The sequence below is a fragment of the Cyprinodon variegatus genome, unplaced genomic scaffold (assembly GCF_000732505.1).
Source record: "Cyprinodon variegatus isolate N-32 unplaced genomic scaffold, C_variegatus-1.0 Scaffold127, whole genome shotgun sequence".
Classification (NCBI taxonomy): Eukaryota; Metazoa; Chordata; class Actinopteri; order Cyprinodontiformes; family Cyprinodontidae; genus Cyprinodon; species Cyprinodon variegatus.
In genome coordinates this window covers 1,332,364-1,349,055 of record NW_015150580.1, presented here as the reverse complement: position 1 = coordinate 1,349,055, position 16,692 = coordinate 1,332,364, and the positions used below count along the sequence as shown (strand labels likewise).

General features: G+C 36.5%; 1 protein-coding gene across 1 annotated transcript in view; it reads right to left on the bottom strand.

The window, feature by feature from the left end:
- Positions 1 to 14,991: 14,991 nt before the first annotated feature.
- LOC107085550 (protein phosphatase 1B-like) overlaps positions 14,992 to 16,692 on the bottom strand; it is a 37,269-nt gene continuing 35,568 nt past the window's right edge. Inside the window, exon 6 of the mRNA XM_015375925.1 lies at positions 14,992 to 16,235. Within this exon, the coding sequence (XP_015231411.1) occupies positions 16,206 to 16,235 (30 nt within the window). The 3' untranslated portion in view covers positions 14,992 to 16,205. The remainder of the gene's footprint in view (positions 16,236 to 16,692) is intronic.

Genomic DNA, 16,692 nt, shown 5'->3' with positions numbered 1-16,692 from the left:
AACTTTCGAGTGGACTTCAAGAAACAGAAGGTTCAGAAAGCAGAAAGTTTATTTATTAAGTTGAATTAAAGTAAGGGGATCTAGAATCATGATACGATATTCATACATTTGTTTTTCAGTAAAACATGTTTGAATTATCCTGTTTTGTGCCAAAGAAAACACAACACTGGAAAAAATGTACATCTAGATAAGCCATTTTTTCTTAAAATAAGTGCATTTGCTCTTGGATTAAGGAGGTGAAAGATAAATTTTCCAATGAAACAAGACAATTCACACTTAAAATAAGAAAATACAATTTCATTGTCTTATTTAAAGTGCATATTATCCAGGTATTTTATTTAAAGAGTAAAAATACTCATTCTATTGGCAAACTGTCTCATTTACCTACTCAAATTAAGAGTAAATGCACTTATTTTAAGAAATTTTTTCTTATATCTAGATTGTTTTTCCAGTGTATAAAAAAGGCTAAAGATTTACAAGAGGAAAGGAAACAAGAATATATTGAAGTGAACTAGAATCAACCAAATCTCATCACCTTTCTAGGCCTTCCAGTAAGCTGCTTGCATCATTAATATGGAGGCTGCCACCGGTGTGATCAAAAATCCCATCCAGACCTGAAAGCGTATGTTTCTCTAAGTGTTGTGCCATCACTCTAATCACTTTCTAATCACTTTCCTATTCTCTAATATCCATCATTTTTAGGGATTCGAGGATTAGTTTCAGGGCTATGCAGCCTGGTAACATTAGAGTGACATAATGTCACATATTCTATCGATATTAACAGTGGGCTGCTTTAGAAAGCCCTTTTCAACACACTGTTCTGATTAGAACTTGTCTTTTGCAAAGTAGTTCAAGCTGAATGCATTACATGTCATTTTTAAAAAGAAAACAGTCTCTATGTGTAAGTAATTCAAATGCATTCATCAAACATAATGCAGAAAAAATTAAAAACCCAATCTGCTGCTGTCACACACACACTTGTATTCCATGTGAAAAAGGGGGTCACCCCAGTTTTAAGGGTTAATGCCAATTTTACCAGCAGCCAGATGTGGCTCTTTAGTGGATTGAGCTGGCGTGTGCCATTTTTTTTCCCTCCAGCCTGGATTAATTAGAACAAGTGACATTACAACAAACAAAATAAAAAACAACAACATGCAGTGACAAAACAAGGGCTGCACGGTGGCATGCGGCTGTTAGAACTGTGGCCTTGCAGCAGGACATCACTGTCATGCTATGTGTTGTTCAGCTAAATTATAGCTGAACTCATCAAGGGCAGACTGAGCGGAACACAATCTGGTCTTTACTGAGTTTTAAAGAGACTTAAATCCAATCTCATGTGTATGATTTGTCTAAGGAAGAGTGTGACCTCCAGGTCAGCAATGTCTCCCCATCATCCTGAGTCTGCAATCCCCTTAATTATTAAATGTTGTGCCACTTAGCTCAAATAGCTCGAATATGAGGCAGGTGACACCTGACTGTATGGCCATAGCTTGAAAGCTAAAAAAGACTGTATAGAAAGAAGCTTTATTAGCTGAGCCAATTTTGACCATAAGCACATCAATAATAATAATGAACTTTATTGATCTTACATTAGAGAAATTTACCTTTGCATTTAACCCGTCACCCTTGGGGAGCAGTGGGCTGCCATTGTGTGGCGCCTGGGGAGCAATCAGGGGTTTAGAGTCTTGCTCAGGAACCCAGATTGGAGGCAGTGGGTATCGAACCGGATACCTGCAACCTTCTCAGAGCACATTATTTACACATTTTCACATGTAGCAAGAGGCAAAGTCATTCTCCAAAGTTTAAAATATAACAGACAGACATGTTGGAATGCATCAACATAAAAATAAAATTAAAAGTTTTTAATTATCTTGCAGTTCAATCATATTTAATCTCAATAAAGTTTCAAAGAGGGAAAGAATATCTTGAAGTTTCATAATGAAACTTTGTATAACCTCCTGGATGGGTTGTTGATGCCCTTTTGGAGTAATTTTGTTAGGTTAGTCCCTCTTGGGGAGGTTTAAAATAATTTCACACGTTTTTCTTCACATGCTGTTGTCCAAAGATCCCAGGGATAATGGCTCCTCTTATTGAGTTAATTTATTTTTTATTCTGTTGACTTAGGCAGGATATTTTCTTATAGAATTTTACACCACTTCATTCTGTCTGACAGGTTCTTCTATGATCAAGTTATCTTTTTTTCTTGAGTTCAAGTAGTAATTGGGGCTATTGTAGCTGGTCACACTAACATGGACAAGGAAAAGTACTCCAAAATATAGATACATCTACATCAAATTTCATGTTGTATGGGATCTTTTTTTTTGAGAGATCATGAGACTAACTAGATTATAGACATTAATGCAGTTAAAAAGCATTGCCTTTATACAATTCATTGTTTGCTCCTTTCCTGTACATGGCATACATGGACACACACTCGCCTGGTTTTGGATTAGTAGAAGCTTGATGGGTTATTCGTCTGCGTTTCTCTTCTTCAGTGGCGCGCACTACGCGTCGCTAAGTCTGCCCTACTGAGAGCAAAAGAAAAGCATGTATCTCTGACTATTGTAACAGCCTTAAAAATGTGGAAAACTGTCACTGCTCAGAGATCCTCAAGGCTGAAAAGACATTCATGCAATGAAAGCAGAAAGGACATGCCAAACATACTCAAGAAAAGTGTATGTTGTGGTGACTATAGGGGGTGTTTTAATGGTTGCTGTTAATTCAGACACTTCTTTATTTAGCAGTGAGGTGGAGGAGGGAACACGGGTGGATGACACTTCCAGGATGGCTGGACAAGAGATAAGGTGAATCTCCTTATCCCTGGTAAACAAAAGCCCAGCCTCTAATTAACCTTGCTGCTGACCTCCACAACTTAACACTAACCTCTTAAGCCTTGAAACTTTAACCCCTTTACCAGTCTCTTGGAAAAGACCATCCACCACCCTCCCACACTCTAACTCCCTCCTGAAAGCCTTCTCCTCGTTAAGCCCCTAATCACTTCCTGAGTCTTTTGTTGTGCCTCCGTGTTCTTGCAGGGATGCAGGAGAATCTGGTGAACAATGGCACCAAAATAAAGGAGAGAGAGAGAGAGGGTTAAAATTTTTGGAGGTTTAAATTAAAGATGGGAGGACCAGCTGAGCTGATGCTAAGAACCCAAGTTTTTCGAGGAGCACGGTGATGGATGCTGGAAGGCATCGCGTCGTGTGTGGTCAACATCTGACCACGTCTTGACCTTTGTCAAAGAGAGCCAAGGATAACAGGTACTCAAGTAACTGTACCTGGGTGAATAAACCCACCGCCTGATTGGTTTGTAAACCAATACCCCATCTCAATCTAATCCTGATGTTTTCTACATCCGTAGTCCACATTTACGAGCACTACAACAACCTGAGAGGTCACAAACACCTCGGCAGGTTTTACCAAACGTAAACACACGCAGATGCTTGCGAATATGTAACCAGATGGGTGGAACAAAGCACAATAATCCCATAATTTGACTAATAATCACTCAGACGTGTGACTGATTTAAGAAATAGAGCAGCTGTGGCAGATGTAGAGGCTCTAATAACATCATTATTTCATGTTTTGTTAGTTTCTCCTCACCATTCAAAAGGACCTTTTTAAATAATAACCTGAGTGAGATAAACAGAGCAACCAGCTGACATATAAACAGCAAAAATAAACAGCTGGAGGCTCAGCAAACTGCTGGCTGACAGGGTTTTATTAAATGTGCACACAGCTAATACATTAACACAGATGCAGTGGAAATATGTGTGAGGAAGAAAAACAACAAATATAGCATCTTCATACAAGCATTTTAATGCATCACTAAGTCTAAGCTCTTGTTTTGTGTTGTAAATTTATGGAAAGGACAATTTATTTTTACAAAAAGGTTTGAAAAATGTGGCATCAGTTAAAACTTTGTGGAGCAACTCTTTATTATGTTAACATCTCAAACTTTCTCTACAAGATTTTCACGACCGTGGTTTCTATGCAAACTTCTTTGCAAAATGGCTGAAGCAGTCAGACTTTAGATCTGGGCTTTGACTGTGCCATTTTAATGCATATGTGTGTTTTAATCTAAACCATAGTTGCACTGGCTCTATGTTCAGTTTCAGTTGTGTTGAAAGGAAAATCTCCATTCAGTCACTCACAGCATGAAAAGCAGTTTGATCCACAACTATATTTACAAGAGGTGGGTAACAGTAGAACTCCTTAATCTTATTTTCACTAAGGTGAAATAAAAAATAGATAGAAAATGTAAGAAATTACTTAGAGGTGTAGTGGAGGATGTTATTTTTTTTGATTGATCAACAAAATAAGTGGTCCTCCTAATTATCAATCTTTCTGGTGAGAGGTTTGCATAAAGCCGTCTTACGCGCTCGTCCCCATAGGTAGCTATCTTTTTCTGCGCATGCACACTTTGAGGCGTACAGTATATCTATGGTGAGCTACCGTTTCAGCCAGTTATTGAAGGTTCTTTGAAAATGGCAGAGGGTCATATGAGAAAAAGTGTCTACGAAGTGTACAAGAAAAAGAGAGGCCTCAGAAGAAAAAAACAAGACCAGTGTTTTGGGAGATTCTTTCACGTGATGGTGAACACTGAAAGTACACATCGGGCTTCCCACTGATGCCCTGGTTGCAAAGTTTCTAATCGACAGGTAAAGTGCATTTTTTTTTTAGTGGAGAGGGCGGGTCTTTTAAAAAATTTGCAAAAATCCTCCACAACACCTTTAAGTGAGGTTAAAAATGTGTTCCTTCAAAAGGCTATTTAAGTACTGAACAAGTCATCATGACATTTAAAAATTATGTAAAGTTACACAAAATACAAGGTTTTATGTAGTTCAGGTATTCTGAAGGGTTACATGCATGTGATATAACATTTTGCATACAATTTTTTTTCTGAACGATTACGTCCTGCTGGCAAATGATTTGTCATTTTTGTGTTTAAAACTTTGTCTTGGTTGTCTTTGTTAATAAATAAGGCCATTCTGTGTATATTTAAGGCCCATCAAGGTAGGTCTATACCCAAGTCATTGAACAGGGTGCAAGGATGCGTGTGCTAAAATTGATGCAATTGTGCTCTCCCTGCCCCTGAGCGCTCGGGTTCGCAATTTGCCAAGACACAGGTTCATGCAACTCTGAATTTTTGTAACTTGATGTGGACTGTGTACATAATATTTAAAAAGAAATCGTCATTTAAAGAAGCCGAACACATTCTTCTGTACCGACATCAACGGCCAAGAAGTTTCCAGCAGCACAATTTTGGTAAATATCCTGTTGATGCATCTTATTATGTGATCGTAAATTCCATTTGCTAATTACTGGTATACTATGAGGGGTGAATTCACTTAACAATTAAGTAATCAGAAATCATTCCAATAAGTTATTACATTCATATCCTTTACATTAATTCTCACTGTCATACAATAGTTATGTTCGTTCACAACACAAAAAAAATGTAAATAGCGCATTCTCAATTAATAATTAAACTATGCTTTGCTATTCAGTTCACATATATTCAATGGGCAATTATTCAAATAACTGATGGCACGATAAATAACTGTTCTCTTTAAGGCATTTGATTTTGGACATGGTGACGTCATCTGACCACCATTAAATGACCTCGTCACATAAGAATGACCCTGATAACATCTGAACATTTGGTTATATAAGAAAACAGGTTGAAAAGAATAGACAGTGTTTCTAAAAAAAAAAAGAAAAATTGTCATATTGCACGCCAGTCTGTACTCTACCATTAACCAGGAAAGTTGAGGTTGCATACTGATGGTGTTTGTTCTTATGGAATAATGTAAAACCAACCTGGCAGCTCTTTTTAGCTTTGAGTTGTTGCATATCAGTGTTTTAATTAATATCGGTTGATTTTTGACCATGCCAATCTGTACCATTACCACAAGGCATTGCAGGAGGGTTGCCCTCTATTAAGTACTTTTCAGATGGTTCAACGGCATCCCTGTATATTTGGTTCATCTGTTTTTGTTTTTTTTAACTGGAACTAAGGAAAAAATAAGAAACAACTGCCTCTTTCAAATTCATTTTGTAAGAAAACTGAGAGCTGTTCCTTTTTATTTATAATTGTTATACTAAATTAAATTGTATTATTTTGTTTAAGGGCCTTAGTTCATTTCTTTTTTATGAGCGCTATCAAAACACCTGAGCCTGCTAGATGCCGTATATGCATTAATGCATATAAATATAAAACTGATGTGATCAAACTTTGAAAGGTTTGTGGTAAGGAAGATCCATGCTTGTACAGTAAGAAAAAGAAAATACATTTTGGCGTGAGGCAGAATAGAAGCAAAACTCCAAACATAAACATGTAACAGAATAAAACAAATAAAGCTGTGGCGAGAGTGATTTATAAGGCTGGATGATAAAGAAGGGACAGTTTGTGAAAGGGACAGAGAGCGAGGCTGGGGGAAGGGGGCCGACTCATGCTGTGTCTGGTGTGGTTGGGGGTAATCTGCTCTAATCTGCTGGATGTTAACCTATCTGAGCAGCAAGAGCCAGATTATCCCTCTAACAATGGCCGGTCGCTCATCTGCTAAATTACTCCACTCAAAAATCATATGCTCAGGCACACAAACACGACTGTGACTCACAGACGAACGGACATGGATTTAGTGTCTAACAGAATTAGATTTCGCAAAGTGCTCTACTTTTACATCTCGTTCGTTGTGTTCTAATTTCACAAAACACGACACCTTTGCAGAATCGCACATTTCCAGTTTCTCTCACACGAGAATAAAGTCGCCAGTGCTAAAGGTTTTAGAGTGCAAAGACTTGAGTGGGCGGCTGGACCAGCAAAGGAAAGAGGTAAAGAGAAACACCGGGGAGATAGAAAAACACCATTAGCATCTTTTTTGCCGCCTCATAAAGCAATTCAGCTTATTCGGCCAGCACAGCTTGTTCAGCACTGTCAGGGTCAACCGGGTCAGGAGATATTGGAATGAAAAACCAATTGGACTGAATATCTTTAGTAGAAAGAAGGCTGTAAACACAATAATTACACAAAAGTAGAAATATATATATAAGCCAAAAGATAGGAATATGAATCAGCTGCAGGGTAAATGCATTTGATAAATTCAGTGTGAACCTGCTGAAATTTCATAAAAGTCTGGGTGAAAGGGCATGCATGAATGACTCTCAGAAACCTTGAGTCACGCAAAAGATATAAAAAAATATAAAGAAATAAAAAATGCTTTGCATGCTCTATGTAGGCTCCATGTTGTGGTTCTCACGCAGCAAAAAAGTAGCTATATTGCTTTTTTTTTTTTTTTTTACAACAATGAGCATATGACTTTAGCTGTTTTCTTACTAAATAACTATCAACTGGCTGCAATATAAAATATGATGCCAGAAAAGAATAATTTTGTTGCAGGAGGGAAGAGGAACAAAACATAACAGCTAAAAGGGAATGACACCTTTATTTTTTTTTTTATTATTTATTGCTGCAGCACAGCTAGCCGCTGCAGGAAAGAAGAAAAGTTGCTTCAAAACTGTTTTTATTAATGTTTTAATTAGACTACTTGTTTTTAAATTTAAAAAAATGTAAGTAGAAAAGTATGATAATACAAAAACAAAGGTAGCGTAATAAAAATATCATCACAGCACAGCTAGCAGCTAAATAACTTTAAAAAAATCACTGCTTTGCAAATTGTGGATTTTTTTTTCTGTAAATTGATTTTTATATATGCAGAAATTTTAAGCAGACAGACACAAAGTGATGCAAAAAAAAAAAAAACAGATTAGTTATAGAAATTACACAGTTAGCAAAGCTTTCTGCAGCAGAACTTGAAGAGGTTTAAGAAGACGTAGCATTTTAAAAAGCTGCCATTTTTAATCACTACATTTTTGACAATGTTTGTTATCCATGAATTGATTTTAAAAAAGTAAACAAAATGTAAGGAGACAATGACAGCAGAATCATAAAAAAATAAAAGCCTAATAAATGTCAGCAGTAGCTTTGTAGCATTAAGCTAGCATGGCAAAGTGATAGCATGTAGCACCAAGGATTTCTGTTTTTGGACACACAAATCAGAGACGTAGCCAGAAAAGCCTAATAGGGGTGGCCAGTCAATAACCAATGAACATTGAGGGGTGGCCGAAAGGCACCAGAACCTCAGGGTCAATCTACACCACTCCAACAGGAACACGCACAACATCCATATTTTCTAAATAAAGACAAACAAATAGATGCATATATTTAAACATCAATGCTGTGTAAATAGAAGGTATAGTGGACAAAATTCTTTCATGTTTGAGTTCTGGGGCAAACATATTTCAATTGTCATCACCTACTTAATTATTCTGTAAATTTAAATCTACTTATATCCACATTTAATGAATTTTTATTTTATTATTTAAGTAGTTATTTATCTTTGATTTCACTGAAGACTCCTAGATGACTTGCAGAGGCACATCATTTTATCTTTACCCCAAATATTTCAAAATTTAGTTCTGAAGAGCATGAATTCTGTATCTATCATCTTTAATGTTTGTATATTGATGTGCATAATTAACCGCAGTGTTTATGTTGTCAAGAAATTGCTAATATATGAAAAATTTAAATGTTTAATAAGTTTGAACGTTCCCCTTTAAAGTATTACTTATTCCACAGTCTGTATTAGAGGGAAAAAAACGGTATGAATGGCCACAGGGGTGGCCGATGATTGGCTAAGGGTGGCCATGGTCACCCCTGGCCCCCCATCTAGCTCTGCCCCTGACACAAATACCACAAGATTAAAACTTGCCGTAGAAGTTATTGTTTAAAAAAAAAAAAAAAAAAAAAAAAAAAGTCAGGGAAGTGGGAATTTGTGCATTCCTAAATCAACGTTCTTTCCATTTAAAAAGCTAGCATTAGTGCTGCAGCAGCACAGCCAACTACTAAAAGATATGTAAACATAATAGTTAAACTTTCTTAGAACTTAAACGTTTTTTGTTTTTAGCGTATCATATCATATTTTGAAGCTATAACGAGGAGGAAAATAACTCTCCTGGTTGCAGCAGCCGACATTTCTAGACCAGTAGATAGATTGCAAAAAGAGAACCATTGCATTTTATTTTTCAAAAGATCAGCCACCGAAGAAAAAAACCACATCCAGAGAGGATGTGCAGAAAAGTTATCCAGGATTCATAAAGGGAGAACCACATGGGTGTTCTCATTTTATTTGTTCTTTTCTTATCAATGTATCCTTATTTTGGTCCATTGAATATGTTAACTTAATTTCTATCACATTTTCCAAATGAAACATCCGGAGCAGTGCTGCCTCCTGTCATGGTGAATTGTTTAGCTGTTTTGTCAATTGTAAGAAAAACTAATAACATAATGAATAAAGTTTTTAAATCCTTAGCCTATTACCGAATATTCATGCACAGTGTAGTTTGCATGTGATTGCACTTTACTTGGACTGCAGAGAATAATTAATAAACAAAGCTGTGAAATTCTTAGTTTACATTCTATTAAAGATGCAAGTATTTCAGTAGGTCCCATTCTGCTTTACTTCAATTCTCTAAAAATCACCAGAATATAGAAAATAACGTATATTGTGAGAAAAATTTTCCAGATCACTACAGATCACTTTTACTGTTCTATAAAAATTCCACATTTTGCCGCTTTGTTTCACTTAAATCCTCTGAAAACCTCCAACCTATAGCTGCACCTATCCTCATCTAAACCTGACAGGGTTTCCTGTCCAAACTATTTCAAAATATCACCCCAAGGTTTGCTGAAAGTTGGCAGCCATGCAGATATTCTAAATTAACTTAGAACAAGATTTTGCTCTGAATACCCATACTCATCAAATAATTTTTATCGGCCATTTAAACAATAAAAATGAGAAATGTCCCGATCCTACTGCGATATCGGAAATCAGTCAAACCAATATCAGAAAATATCAGCCTGCCTCTAAAATCTCAGATATTAGAAACTTCACAGAAACACTTTTATCAACTTTTTGTTTAAAGTTCATATAACCCTTGATGATTAAGAAATGGGTCAGTTGTTCTTATACCTGATTTTAAGTATTGTTTTCTGTTTAAATATCGCTTGATCAAGCATTTTTTATCCTTCCATACTACAAAATTAATAATACAATTATGCATGATTCATCCTTATATCGTATCGAACAAATATCGGTATTGGTCAATACTCAAAGCAGCAATATCACTATCATATCTGAAATGAAAAAGTTGTAATGGGACATCCCTAATTTCACAGGTTTCACTTAATTACTTATATTTTGATACAAACTGGATTCTGCATTAAGTCATAATAGTTGTCTTAAGTCCTTGCTGAGACATTTTACAACAAAATGTCTTTGTTTTCAATGCAGTGCTTCCTTGGGGTTCAAGGATAAAAAAAAAAGAAAAGAAAAAAGTTTTTTCCCCCAGTCCCCATGTGTAAAGATTTCTTTCGAAACATTTGAAGCGTATAATGAGATTGTGGAAATAATGGGAACTGAATCCTAAATCTCTTTCTTCTGTGTGTTTAGCTGGGTTTCTCTATCCATGCCTTAATTACTGACCTGGAATCATTACGGTTTATTCAGCTTGCAACAAACACATGTTTTAACGTCACAAAAATTTCCAAGATATAATGTTCAGGCTATTTAATTGAGGTTCTTTATTAACATTATGTAAATGTCTTACTTTTCCCTTCTCTCAGAGTTATCACATGTTAAATAATCATCTGCTTTTTACCAATGGCCTAAAATACATATGTAGGCCAATTCAACATGGAGCTGTGTGACACAGTTAGACAATCAATTTAATATTCTTACTTAAAGTAATTATTGCAGAACACATCAGGCATGTATTTTAGTTACCGAGGAACTATAAAGAGGCCATGATGGATTTCCAGCTTCATCTCATAGGTCAGGATTAATTGATTTTATTTTAATTCAGCAAAATCTATAAAATCTGTAGGATATTTTTTTAGCTTGTGAGGACTATTTAAACATTAATTTAAAAAAGGGGTTAAAAGAAGAAGAAAATCAATTATATTCAAAGCCAACTCATGCAGTGTTTACTGTGGTGGTAGATTATTATCCATGCTGTCCTGTCTACGTAAAACACAGTTCATCTGTTGGATCTGTGCCTCTTAGACACATCTTGTTTTGTTTCCCCATGTACTTCTGTAGAAAAAAACAAATTAAAGTGAAAGAGATTAAAGATGAACAATACCTAAACACACTTTTACCAGGTCAATGCCCGTGTATCGCTTTGTGACAAGCAGGGGCTTAAAGGGAGCTCAGCAGGCACACCCACAATCATCAAATTAAATATACCCGGCATAATATATTTAGATTGCTCATTCTAACTCTGACACACACAAAACAGTCTGCATAATCCAACACCAGATTGAGAACACCTTTAAGATACGATGTGATTATGATTAAGGATTAGGATCAAATTATGGCAGAGTGACAGATTAGACATAATATGCGTTTACGTGTGGGTGGAGCTGGATAGAGAAGTCATAGCTGCGGCCTTCTGATCGGGGGAAAATCTTTTTATAAAATAATTTAACAAAAAGCTGTCAGTTAACTTCCACATAATTCATTTTAGACACAATTTTCTAACAATCAGAAACAAAGTTCTGAATGAAAAAAAGTGCAAATGACTTTTCAAAATGTTACAGAAGGTACATTTCTGTATTTTTAAGCCTTCCGTTCTGTAGCATGGGGGTCCATCTTTTTTAATCCTCCTTGGCAGCAGTCCCAGTTTGCACCTGCTGCAAATTTCATAAAGATTCTGAGAAACGTCCAACATCTTTTCCCAAACTTGAAACTTTAGCATTGCTTCAATCAGTTGCTGTCTTGCTGGTTCCATATTGTATCTCAAACATTTATGCAGATATTTCAGTAATATAAAGACTTACTGCAGATTTCTAAACAGTTTGTTCTGCTTTCGATTTCCTACTCTGTCTATGTCATCCAATACAGAAAACCAGCCAATGAAAATCATGCAGTTTTCTTGAAAAATGCATTTTTTTAGGACAAAATAGGGGAACATCCAAATGCCAAACATAAGAACGGTTTATCTTTTGTTTTTTTATGTTATTATAAATATTTTTATCATTTCAACACTTCAAATGAGCATCTGTCTCCAAGAATTAATCATATAGGCTCATATTTATTAGAGAAATTAAACAGCTAAACTAAAAACATGCTTAAAATGCAGCAGGCTGCTACAGTAGGTTAGAAAATCTTTTAAATTCATCAAGTCAGTACGTCACATGCTGTCTGGTTTTCAACAAACCGGTTAATGAATTTGGTCATGAGGTAACACAGCTCCATAAAAGTCTTCCTTCACATTTTTATATTTCCTCCCGCTCTTTACACTGAAGGTTCTTTTCCTGATTTTGGTCAACTAACCATTTTGACATTTTATTTTTGTTAAATTCAAAATAACAGTTGTATAGAAGCTGGCTGCAGCACTGCAGAGGTCTTCATGGAAAATGTTTGAAGTATAAAAAAGGCTAGAACTTTAAAGGAAACTGGATTATCAATTTCAGTTGACTGGAGTTTTACAATCCTTTCTGACAGATCTGTGGGGATCGTGTTTTTTTGTACAAAATTCAGATGAGTAACTGATGTTTATTTATAAATGCAATAAAATAATGGGAATTTCTTCTATGCTTTATATATAAACAAGGCAATAATTATTGCAAATGAAAAAACTTTCATAAATACATAGTTTATCTGACATAATTTAGTGTTTTTAAATATATATATATGTGTGTGAAGTGTATTTGTGCTATTAAGCAAAACTACTGCCCAACATGATTTTTTATAAGTTGTATATAAATTACTTAAGACGTAGTAAAATGGCTCTAGATGTAAAGCCTACGTGGGAACACCACAGCCAGCCTATAAAAGGATGAAGAGTGGGCCTTTCTTCAGATCTAGAGGAAACTTCCAGGCAATGTGGAAAGTCCGACTTTAGAAATCATGCTGGACAGCTACTTCCAGTAAAACATAAAGGGTTTATGAAAAAACACATTTAAATTTTTTGGGATTTTATAGCTTTGGATAAAAAAAAAAAGGACTTTAAGTAAACTGTTGATCAAAGATGAAAAAATAAAATGCAACAAATCTTATCATTCAGTACTGAAAGATTTAACCCAAAATGTAAAAATTATTTTATATATAAGCATTCATTAGAGACATTTGAACTCTTTATCTCTGTCTAATTATATACTGAATGTAGCTTACAGCTAATCAATTCAGTCAATCAGAAAATTAAATACTAAAAAGGGAAAAGAAAAAAAAGACTTATGTTATGCTATTCAATCATAGGCAAGACTAATGAATTTTCAACCTTCACCAAAAAACAAAAAAGGAATAAAAGGTAAAGAGGTTTTTCCGGATAGTTCCTGTTTTCAGGTGTATCCAAGGAAAGTTCAGTGAAAGGAAAAAGTCTGTATGAAGGAGGTTAATAACAGACAGGAATAACAACAGCCTGAAGGCAGCTGTGAAACAAAGAACATTTAAAAGTTTGGAAGAGTCACAGGAGGGGTACTGCAGCTGGAGTTAGAATGAAGCAACAGATACAGATGGTTGGGCCAATTTGACTTGGTGTTGATGGTGCAGACAAATAATATATACAAAATAAAGAATCTATAGCTATATACCATATAAAAGATACGATATACTATATATTGCAGACCGTGTGTTAACGTAACCTGGAGGTCTGGAGACCCTGCTTTGGTGTAGCTTCTATATCTTGAAAAGATGAGAGGCAGTGTCAGTGTCGCCGGGGTCTTGTTAAGGCTGGTAGCGGATGGAAAGAAACTGTTCTTGTGGCGGGAGGTTTTGGTCCTGATGGACCGCAGCCTCCTGCCAGCGAGAAATGACTGAAATAGTTTGTGGTTGGGGTGCGAGGGATCAGCCACAATTTTTCCTGCACGCCTCAGAGTCCTGGAGACATACAGATCCTGGAGAGATGGAAGATTGCAGCTAATCAGTTTCTCTGCAGACCGGATACAGTCTTCCCTAATTCTTGGTGTTAGCAACAGTCTACAAGATGACGAGGTGAGGATGGACTCAATGGTGGATTAAACGTGCACAATCATTATCCTTTGCAGGTTGAATTTGTTCAGCTGCTGCAGGAACTACATCCTCTGCTGAGCTTTCTTGGTGAGGAGTTGATGCTCAGATCCCAATTTAGGTCCTGTGAGATGATAGTTCCTAGGAAGCAGAAAGACTCCACAGTGACAATTGTGGAGTCACAGAGGGCGATGCCGACACTTGTTTGTGGAGAAGATTATGTAGAATGGCTGAAGGCCGCCATTAGATCAGTTTTCTTAAATCCTCACATGTACCAGTTATGCCACAATGCCAAGCTGTGTTAATGCAAAATGACCCCTGATTAACTGCGCATACTTTTTTTTTTATATAATATATTTATATTTAGAAGCATGTACTTTTGATTTTCCTTCCACTAAGCTTTCCAATATTATGCTTGGAGTCTTCTAAACTGCACAAAAAAAAAACTATCTAGAAAAAAGTAATAATTTCTTAAATTAAGTGTATTTACCCCTAATTTAAGTTTGTAAATAAATTGGATTGCCAATGGAATGAGTAATTTTTACTCCTAAAATAAGATAATTAGATAATATGCACTTGAAATAAGAGAATGGAATTTTTTTTTCTTATTTTAAATGTTAATAAAGCACTTATTTAAAGATAAACATGACGTATTTAGGTTTACATGTTTGGCACTGTATATAGGTCATTACTAATAATAATATCAATATAATATAAAAATTGCTTGGAATCATCAGAACCAACAAATTGTTATGCATGCATCACTCTGTCTGTAAGGAAGCCAATTTATTCTACTCTATTATTTGAATCAATGAACTTAACTATTCAAGTAGAGTCTAATTTACTGAGTTTTACTTGTACTTCCACAAAACCCCCAAAGAAAAGTTACAGATTCAAATACACAACAACTGCTGCATCCTTGGTAGGTATTTTATTTCATATATAGACGCTTTTCTGTAATCAAATGTGAGTGCAATCAAACAACAGCAATACAAACATTACCAATGCAGTCTGAGAACCAGGGACAGGGTTAAAATTGGAAGTTCACTCACTCTACACAGCGAGCAACTAGAAACCTCGTGGGCAACATTTAAAAAAAAAAAAAAAGAAAAGAAATCTGTTTTCCTCCGTCAGGAGTATTTGCTGCGCCTCAGACGATGTCGAGGAAGTCCAACCAGTGTTACAACATCCACCCTTTTTTCTCCTCCTGAAGCCTTGGGTCCGACTAACAATCTGGCTTTTCATCAACCTCCCATACCTCCATCATGATTAACGTCGTTTCGTCCGAAATCGATCAACAAAAATAAAATCCAAATCATTTCTCACGCGGCCCATCAGAGTCCAGAGAGCTTCTGGGTTCAGTCAGCCTCGACCAATGGCTGTCCTCTGAGGATGATTAGAAAAAAAAAACAAAAAAAACACATAGCTGTACATTTAGAACCCAAGTCCTCATGCAGTGCCCTGCAGTTGTGGCACGTCATTTATATTTGCACAGGTGGAGGTGAGGGGTGGTGTGTGTAAGAGAGAGAGAGAGAGAGAGAGAGAGAGTGTGATGTTTTTTAATCGAGGGGAAGAAGCAAAGGTGTTAAGAGCACAAAGAAACATGAAGAATTACATAAAAAGTCTTTATCTACCACGCGTGTCCTCTTGGCCCTCAGTTAAACGCTCTCACATACACACCCTCTCTCCGTCAAACACCCGCTCACAGACATCATGCGCACAATAGGTCCTCATATCATTGTGAAGTCTGGTGTCCAACATTCAAGAAAACAAAAAGATTTCCAACGGTAAAAATCCGTTTCAACCGTCAAAACGCCTCAGTTCTTAAAATCTATACAATTTTTTTTTTTTTTTTTCTTTGTAGAGTGATTCAGCTTCTCCTCCTGGGGTGGGATGGGGGTGGGGGTAGGGGGGGTTCAAGCAGTTATGCATGTGTTCAGGTGTAGTCTTTGTCCCGCCCCTGCAAAAACACACACACACACAAATGCACGACCAACACATACACACTCACGCATTCCAGCACACACTGCATGTCCTCTTTTAGTGGAGAGAGACACGGCGCAATGGAGAGACCACCCTCCTCCTGGTGGATGCTCGGATCACCGGAAGGAGACAGGGAAGCTTCCGGCGCAGCTAATATGGGTCTTCCAGGTCAACGGCACTCTGGGTTCGAAGGAGAGAGACAGAGGACATGAAGACAGATGTGCATTAGGTTTGGCACTGCAGTCAGACTTGCGCCACTAAAGCCTAAACACAAATTTTTTTTCCTAACACTGAGTGTTGATTATCCCTAACTCAGCCTGTACAAAACACAACCAGAACATCAGATGACTCACCTCGCAGAGAATCAGAATAGTCAGACAGGAAAAAGGAGGAAAAAAGATCCTGAATGGAGCAACAGCGTGGCTCTACCTTCAAGCTTTATGCTCTAGATCGGAGGTCTTCAACAGGGGGTTCACGACCCCTAGGGGGTCCACAGATGTACTGCATGGGGGTCGCTAAAGTTTTGGTTAATTAGACTTTTTTTTTTTTTTATATTCCCCTGCAATTTTTTCCATTAATTAAAATATCTTTAAATACACATTAACATGAATTCAACACACTGTAGTAAACAGATAAA